Below are 9,448 nucleotides of genomic sequence, written 5' to 3' on the forward strand. Positions count from 1 at the left end.
TATTGTAGGTTGTAACACAGTGAGGACGGTGGAATGAATGGCATTAGTTAAGGAGCAGACATCACCATTAGCTGGCAAAGATATTATTTACCCGAGGGCAAAGGCTGTGATGGTAACTTGTTCAACATGTGAATGCAAAGTTGGATGAAAAGAAGAGCCCCGCTGTGCAAATAAATTCCGTACCCAAAAATAAAAAATCAGAAAGATATGGGTATCTCTAATTCAGGGTTCTTGCAGTTGCTCAAGTTGCCTTTTACTAAACCAATTCCTTGGTAGGGTCGCTTCAGAGCAGGAGCTAAGAGAGAACAAATTCTCCAGAATACAGAAAGTGAAACAGATGATTTATTCAAAAGTTCACCTCAAAATGAAGGCCAAGTACAAAGGATGCCTATGCCTTTAGACGAGATGCCACAGGAATCATGTGGCTTGAAATTCACCTCTTCATTCTATGATTACTTTTAAAGGATTAACTCAATTAATGAATGAGCATCCATGATTAAAAAACAAGTATTGAGATAATATTCAGAGGACAGTGCTTTGCATTTCTCTTAATTTGTTGGACAAAAGGCAAAATGGTCTCCTACTTCTGATTATTGTGCAAAGAAAAGACATAGATAAAGGATATTTATGCTCTTTTGGTCCGCCTTCCAACTTCAAGCGCAAGCTCCGTGTCGATTTTGAGGGAGATGTCAAGTGCTTTCACAGAATGTGTCAGTGCGCCACTGCAAAAACCAACATAATGAATTACTGTAAATCCTACCAAGAATTTAGTACCATGAGCAAGAAGCGGAGGTGGCTTTGGAGCTGATTTTTGTAAAGCCAAAACAGGGACATCACCAAATACCAAATTTACTCTGAAATTTTGCTTTCAACCAAACCTACATCTTCACAGCAGTATTATTCAAACTTAATCATGGGTGGGTTATGACACCACCATATAAATGCCTAATGTTTAACCAACCATTCTACTGAATTAAGCAATGCAAGTTTTTTGTCTGCCCCAGTTCTGAAATTTTAGATTTCAAATGTTGCCCTGATTGAACAGAAGGCCCACAATAAAATGATGGTCATCAATTGGTTGATTTGGCTCCCTCCCCACACCCCCATCCCCCCACATCTCTATGCATTTAATTTTGTCAGCTCACAACTTCTCCAGTGTTATAACCCGATTGGTACTAGTGCATGCATCCCTGCAGCATAAGTCAGATCTAATTTTATGGCCAGCAGCACATAAAGTAGCCACTCACAAATAAAAATTGCTTTCTCAAACTTAATAATGATAAGAGTGTTCAAATAACGTAATGCGTTGACCAATTTCCATCCTTTAGAAAGATACTTGCAGTAGAAAAAAAATTCTGTAACATAAAGAAGAATAAGATCAATTTTTACTGAAATGCTTTTTCACAAAAATAAAAAATAAAAAAATCCATGAAGAGGGAAGAGTGTTAATCATTTAAGTCTTCAATCCAAATAATTGCAGTCGTTTCGTAGTTATAAGATCATCCTTGCCAGTAATTAGAGAGGTTTAGTTTAAGTAGGAACACATAAGGAAAAGAAAAAATAATTGCTACCAAGCAAGGTCCAATTATGATCCTCTTATGATTTAAATAGAAACCCTAAGATGCCTATTTCCCAGCAACCCATCGGGTTAGGGGTATATACTACCTCTTTCTATTAAGTGAATTGTGTTGCTCCAATTTGTTACCACAAAAAGCAGTTGTAACTCACACAATAAATGTATTTGTTCTTTGGAGTGCTCGCACAAGCATTATATCCTGACTCCCAATACATCAAATGCATTCAAGGACTAGGACATTTCCCTTGTTGATGAGTATATGTGCTGAAGACTACAACTCAGGATGCCCTATATCTCACATCAGCAAAACATCCCCCTCAATGGATATATCTTATCCTTAGGTGAAGCATAGGTCCTGAGAAAGGGTTTTCAACACCCCCACGACTTCCCTATTTTAGCTAAATCATCTCTATGAGACATATTTTGGCACCATCCTACCCATACTTTTCACCACCCTACCCATTTTTTTCCTGTAAAAACTCTTGTGGACCAGGGCTTCACATCTTCAGCCTGATTGAAATAATTGACCAGGGGATCTCATCTTCAACCCAATTTTGGGCAATCAGTGGAGAACGAGCTGACCCAACATTCTCTTGTAAAAAGGGATATCAAGTAGCCACTAGGCTAAGTTGTTCATTTATATAAAAATCTCTAGCAAGTAATATTATTGAATACATAGCTGGCATATGATAACTATAAGTAAAAAATTTCAAAACTTTAAAATAAATTCAAATATTTGTCTGCATCAGTAAGATGATAAACATGAAAATAATAAAGTAAAATCATTTTTAACATAATAGAATAATAAAATATACAGTTGTTGAAATATTGATAAGGTCAAATAATCAAATTTTATTTTGTTTTCTTTTTAGACAAATAGAGCATCTATTAAAAGAGTGCCAAAGAGAGGGGATGCACCTTCACTCTTCAATATATCTTCTTCTTAACATTTAAACGTTTTACCTATACCGTTTAATAAAAATCAGAAATATCATATATTTATGTTTCATCTTTGGTATGATTTAAGTTTTTTAATTATTTACATGTATTTTTAACTTGTTATAATTATTTATAATTTTAATATTATATACTATATATTAATGATGTCATGCTCATATTATGGTTTGATCGAACTTAAATTACCGAATTTCTTAGTAACTCGTGATCCAACAAATTTTCCAGTTAAATGACGAGTCCAGTCTGAAAACACTACTTCAGAGTTAGTCAGGAAGAGTTGCATCATTACCTAGATATGTAAGTCACTCCAGTTTGTCCAATTTTGTGTACTGTCTCAAGAGTGACATTGCCCGATGCCTGTCACCATGAACATATGAATAAGTTAAAAAGCTAAGTGACATTGGAATTAAAAGAATGCAACTGATAGCCATTACCAACTCAAACAATATCTTGAAATGATGCCAAGATAGCATTGATATTATTTGGTTTCAAGATAAGATTGCAAATGAGAGCTCTAAAAGAATAGGGTTGAGCAGGCCACTTTAATGATGGGCGAGTGGAAGAACAAAAGAAGATAGATAAAACCAATCCCAAACAGCAAGGTAAAGGCTTCCATGAGTGTCAATAGGCAGTGCAGCAATTTTTGGTGACCATCCAACCATAAATCCTTAGTGGCAAGGGTCATGTTATTTTAAAGAGCCATTGGATTGAGAAGGATGACATAACCACAGATAAATAAACAAAAAGCAAGTACTAATAGTATTATGACTCTTAATCTGAGTGCTTTATGTATGGCTCACTTCCAAAACCTTCTACTCCACATATAGATTTCACCTAATTAACACATCACAGTGCGATTTCAGAGAAAATACCTTCCTAATCATCCTCGACTGGAGATAAATTACAAGTTAGGGTGGCATCATGGGAAGTTGACATTAGTGGGACAAGTTAAATTCAAGCATAGTGCTACTGGGAGCAGAATCAGAAATCATCACATTAGTGATCCTTGCAATCTCGCAAATTACTAGTAGGGCAAGCATTAGAAATAAAAATAAAAATGAATTTACTAGAAGATAAGGAGCTACCTCAGTCTCAAATTTCCCATTGATCAGTTCCACAGCTTCTTTAAGCATAGACACATCAACATCACCATTAAGTAGTGGGACAACCATATTATCCAACATTATCCGAGTCAAAGAAGTTTTTGTTTTAGAAACATATTCTAATACATCCTTTATTTCCTCCAGTGTCCTGGTTTCAATCTGGGAAAAAGCAAATTTGATTACATTTATAATTTGCCACCAGATAAATTTGATGTTTGTGCAAGGACTCATGTAGCCACATGCCCATTAGGGTGTGAGCACACATAAACACTAGGCTATGTTTGGTTTCTAGAAAATGTGAGGAAAAATATGATGAAAAGAAAATAGAGAAGAAAAGTATTAAAAAAAAAAAAAGTAAATGAAAATAAAAAATAGCTTTGAAGTCAATAAATTCTTTTTATATATTACTTTTGACTCATTTCACTTATTTTTCCTCTTCTATGTAAAGATTAAATAATTTAGAAAAGCATAGATTTTCAACTAATTTTAACAACAATTGATTTTCTTTAGTATTTTATACAGTGAAACCAAACATGAAAAAAATCATTTTCATTAATATTTGTTTTTTCTTTCCTTGAGACTTTCTAGGAACCAAACACAATCTAAGCGATTCTAAGATATTTCATAGGACAAAAGGCAGTTTAAATCAAGATAAGTAGGCATTATCCATTTCACCAAAAAAGAGAAAAAAAATCATTACGTGAAGTGGATAATGAACCATATAAAGTTAGAACAAGAGCTGTCACCTTGGCTATGAGAGGGGAAGAGAGCAGAAATGAAGAATAAGAAACCTCAAGAGTTGAGGAGATTTACCTCAACCTCCATTCGGAGATTCCTTTTCTCTAAATATGAGTCCACAGATTTGAGGGCATTTGTGACGCCTCCAGCAATTGATATATGATTGTCTTTTATAAGAACCATATCAAATAAACCCATTCTGTGATTCCTCCCTCCACCAATTAATACCTGCAATTGGAGAGTCCTGGAGAATGTCAGCAACAATCAAACAAAGAAATAAAAAGAACATAAACTAATATTAGATTACTAGTGAAAGAAGGGATCTCCACCGCCCACTTATCCACCAAACGTAAACCTGGAGCAGTTTTCCTGGTCTCCAAAATGAGTGCGGGGTGCGCAGCATCTGCCATGGCCTGAAGAGAACATGAGGATTTTAATATTTCCTCCAAACCTAACCAAAATCTTACAGAATTATGGATTTGCTCAGGTTTGCACGATTTTAATCAATTATAATACATCAGCAGTTCTAACTGGACTGCATCAACTGGAAATGCATCTTGTTTATCCTAATACCTAACCAAACATTAGATATTAATCATGTACTTCTAAGTAGCCCTTGAGGCCTAGCTCAAGTGGCAAAAGGTTGGAGTGGGGATCTGGAGGTTACAATTTGAGCAAAAAAAGGAGTTACCTATCAAAAAATCATGTTGTTCGAAGCATATCTACAGGTTTTCAAACTTGCTTCTATCAGACAAAATGACCTAAACTTTGAGACTGCAATAACAAAATAGTGCAAACTTCTTGAAAGGATAAAGAGAGTCATTGGACATCTTAAAATTTAAAGAATTTTAATTTTAATGAACCCCATTTATTTACATTTTCCAACCATTAAGATCCAAATAAAAGAAGATTTCAGAAGCCCTTGGGACGAGCATACATTGAAGCACCTTATTTCCTACTTTCATGGATTTTAGAAGTCATGAAAATAAAAATACCTTAGTTAGAGTTGCTATTCCACTCATCCGTTGCATAAAATTTAGCACAACCCTCTCTGCTCTAACAATGTTGTGTGCTCGACCTGCATATGTTTAAAGAAAAAGAAAAAAAGAAAAAAAGAACGCAAAAATGAAAAGAATTCTTGAGATGTTCACTAAAGGAGTCTCTGTTTTTCAAATTTACCATGTACTTTGCCAAACTTGAGTCCTTTGTGAACATAATCTCCATCCTTTTGGGACCACTCCACCTAATTTCAAGATGTACACTAAATATGACCAGGCAATGAAACAACACACCATCCAAATACAGAAAGCTTCATTGTTCTCAGTACCTTCAGTGAAGGATCAACTTCGTTAAATACCATCTCTGCAAGCGCAATTCCAGCAACGATCCCATCCTCCTTTGCCAAGAAATGGGCTTCCACTTCCATGTCATCTGGAATGGTGGCCATACAAGTGACATCACCTACAATGGGAACCATTTTTCTTTTAATAAAATGCATGGATTTGCCATTGAAATTTTGACGGCCATGAACACACATGTCTTGGGCGTGCTCAAAAAGGATTATAGAAACTCAAATTTGATAATCAATTCATGTTTGCAGAAGCATCTAATCATATATTTAAGTTCACAACATAACAATCACAGGCTTCTAAAACAAGTAGATATCAATCCACTAAGAAAATACATGCTCAAATAACAGATGAAAGGAGTGCATAGAAGAATTAAAGAATAACCATAGAAGATAAGAAAGGAATTAAACCTTGATCCCCAACATCTTCGGCAAGGGCAAGCTTTATGACGGCCCTCAAATCATATGTCGGGTGAGAAGGAGGCTTTATCACCATGGATTCAAATGATATTCTAGGGCTTCTGGTTTCGATGCCGGACATTTTAACAATCTGCTAACATTTTTCCAGACAAGATAAATTAACATATAGGAAGAAATTAAAAAAAATTTGAGAAAATATATTAGCAAAGGGGGTCCTATTTGGACCTAACTTCTGTCCATTTAGAACCCAACCTTCTCATGACGGCTCTTTTTTTTGCATTTCTTTGTTGTTTTTGTTTTGCATTTACATACATACATACATACAAATCACTTAGTATTTAGATATAAACTAAAAAAAGGTGATTTAACAGTATTTTTTGTAATGTGTCATATATATAAACTAAAAGGTGAGGTTTGGAAGAATCACTTTGAGTGATTTTAAAAAAAATTTCGAACACATAATTTTTGTAAGTTCTTTTAGCAATTTTCAATAGTACTCCCAAACAGGCTCTAAATTCTTTTCTTTATGGATATTGAAGAACAGTTTGTTTTTTTTTATCAGAATCAGAGATAAAATATATAATGGTAAAAAGTACCAAGGAAGGATGAGGGGTCCTCCCCACAAAATACAAGGAAACCTCTACAAAAACATAAACAAAGAAACCTAAGCTCCTCCAACTGATCAGAATATGGCCTAAGCTCCTCCACCATGCAAGGAAACCTTTACAAAAATTGGTCCAAATATGGCTAAAAATCAAGACCAAACATAGCTCCTCTCATTGTTGTCCAACCCATTTGAATTACAAACCAAACGCCAGTTAGGCAGCTAGGTTGAATTTTTTTTAACATAGCTGCCTAGCTTATTTTCAATATTATTCACTAAAAACCAAAATGGAAACCAAAAAAAAATATTGAAAATAAGCTAGGCAGCTAGGTTAAAATTCTTTCAAATCTCCTTTTCCTAGCATACAAATTAACTAGAAATTAATCCAACTAATGATCCAAAATCAGTCCACTAATCATCCTATTTCAAAACTAAACTACATGAATCCATATAACTGAAAAGAACGGAAGAAAACCAAAAAGTGAAACAACATTTGAAACATAAATTTGATAGACTCAAGGAGGCATATAATCACCAATAAAAGATACCAATTGCTTTGCTCCTCTTTTACTAGTCCATCTGCTGTCCTGATTGGCTAACTTTATGTTTGGAATCAAGGGATTTAAATAGAAAAGAAAAGAATTGACTCAAAATCCTTAAAATTGGTGTTTGGAATGGAGGGAAAGGATTTCAAAGGATGTAGCTGTGATTTGATACACCAATTCCGTCTTTCACTCTCTTCTACTATTTATTTCATTGATTACATCCATTTTTTTAATCCTATCTATTCTATCAACCATAAATTTTAATTTCAGATTTGATAGTTTTTTAATGGTAGAATCTTCTCAAGAAATTTATTTCAAATGGTATGATGACTATTTCTTTTGTCCTTTTTTTCCCCTTATTTTTGATCTATTGGACTTATGTATGAATGAAAGAAGAAAAGATTGATATATTCTTTTAATCTTTTTATCATTATAAATGATTTCTTTTAGTAAATTCCAGATTTTCATCTCAATTACATCTCTTTTATTTTTATAATTGTTGGTAAAGTCATACAAGGATTAAAAAAACACTTTATAAGGATAATTAATATATTCTCCTGTTTTTTTAATATGAAAGAATGTTGTATGTTTAAAATTTAGTCTCGATAAAGTTATCATGACAGTATTTGTTGTTTATGTATAATTTTTTTAAGCACGTTAGTATAGTCAATTTTTGGATTGGTTGTAATGGAAGATTTCCTGTTAAATATAATATGTTTTCAGTTTTTTTAGATTAATTTAAGCATCAAATGTTATCTTCTATCTTTTAGGTTAAGAAGTTGAACATTAAGTGGGTGTTTGATAAACCAACTAAATAACTTAAATGACTTAACAACTTAATTTAAGTCATCAAGAAAATTAAATGTGTTTGATAAATTAACTTAATGGTATGATTTAAAGTAAAAAACAACGTTAAGTAATAAATAAAAACAATTAACTTATTCTTAAGTTCATATCTTCATTTGATCTTTTTGTCCCCATTTGCCATAATTACCTTCACGATCTCTTTTGCTGCTCCACGACCTCCATTGTTACTCAACCTCCTTTACCTTAGTCATAATTTATGAGGATAAATATATCAATTTGATGATTTTGAATAAATTTTAAGTTAATTTTATAAAACAACCTTAATACTTAAAGTAAGTTTTAAATAATAAGTTTTAAGTCAACAAATTAAGTATATTTAACTTAAAACCAACTTAAGTTATGAAGTAATAAGTATTAAGTTTTACTAAACACCCCCTAAGTTATTTTTGCAAAGACTTCAAATCATTAATAATGCTTGTTCATTTCAATTCTTAGTGAATGATACTATCTGTGTTTAATTAAATTTACGTATTAGTTTGATTTTACACCCGACTGATATTTTGAGTCATTTATTTATCATTGAAGTAGGTTTAAATTAGTAAAGAAAAAATATTTCTTTTCCATTTCTCTTGCAAGAATTTTCTTTCATTTCAGTTTTCTCTCATACTAAATATGATGAAGGCATTGGAATTCAATTTCTTTTATTTCAAATTCTGTTAGATTGAATTTTTTTTTTTTCCTTCGGATTTGATCCAAACACAGCCTAAATAAACTTATCGGCACCCAGAAATTCAGTCAGAAAAGCTTCGATTTTCGTGATCAAAGTTATTGCTAATTTCGGCACAAAAGATTTCGATTTTCATGACAAGGAATTGCAGCAACAAGAGTTATATAACAAACAAAGAACGCAATTTTCAGGCAAAAAAAGGAAAAAAGAAAATTCTGTGGAAATTGTAAACCAAGGTGGTGTTGAAGAGAGAGCACCTGTTGAAGGAGTTCAATCCCAAGGCTCGAAGCTCGAGTGACTCAGTTAACTAGGGAATTCTTCTTTTTCTCCTCCTCCTCCTCCAAGTGGCCGACGATTAGGTTTGGAGATGAGAGAGAAGATAGAAAAACGTGGGCTTTGTTTGAAGGCCTCTTGGGCCTCTTGGAGGCCTCTTTCTCTATTTGTTCTAATGTTTTCGTTATATATACAAGACATTAGTCCCTCATAAAACATTACCATCATATGATTCATATCATATAATATAAAGTGTTTCAAATTTGGTCATGCTTTTGGCATGAATTCAATAATTCTTTATTTACTAGTTGCTTGTTTAGTAAAATTTAATACTTATTGCTAAATAAATT

The 9,448-nt window shown here is 33.2% G+C and overlaps 1 protein-coding gene across 3 annotated transcripts; it reads right to left on the bottom strand.

The window, feature by feature from the left end:
* Positions 1–310: 310 nt before the first annotated feature.
* LOC117925026 (nicotinate-nucleotide pyrophosphorylase [carboxylating], chloroplastic) lies at positions 311–9,216 on the bottom strand. 3 transcript variants are annotated; one of them, XM_034843837.1, is made up of 11 exons: positions 9,083–9,213; positions 8,286–8,340; positions 6,134–6,272; positions 5,702–5,835; positions 5,554–5,617; positions 5,370–5,452; positions 4,704–4,787; positions 4,450–4,602; positions 3,619–3,795; positions 2,823–2,890; positions 311–722 (listed from the first exon to the last, which is right to left on the bottom strand). In XM_034843837.1, exons 3-11 carry the CDS (start codon positions 6,261–6,263, stop codon positions 626–628), a joined length of 990 nt encoding a protein of 329 aa, XP_034699728.1. In that variant the 5' UTR covers positions 6,264–6,272; positions 8,286–8,340; positions 9,083–9,213; the 3' UTR covers positions 311–625. The 3 variants fall into 3 exon arrangements, with proteins under 3 accessions (XP_034699728.1, XP_034699719.1, XP_034699736.1); XM_034843828.1 differs by lacking the exon at positions 8,286–8,340; XM_034843845.1 differs by lacking the exons at positions 2,823–2,890; positions 8,286–8,340 and having other exon boundaries at positions 9,083–9,216.
* Between the last annotated feature and the right edge of the window lie 232 nt (positions 9,217–9,448).

Source organism: Vitis riparia, chromosome 1 (genome assembly GCF_004353265.1).
Source record: "Vitis riparia cultivar Riparia Gloire de Montpellier isolate 1030 chromosome 1, EGFV_Vit.rip_1.0, whole genome shotgun sequence".
NCBI lineage: Eukaryota > Viridiplantae > Streptophyta > Magnoliopsida > Vitales > Vitaceae > Vitis > Vitis riparia.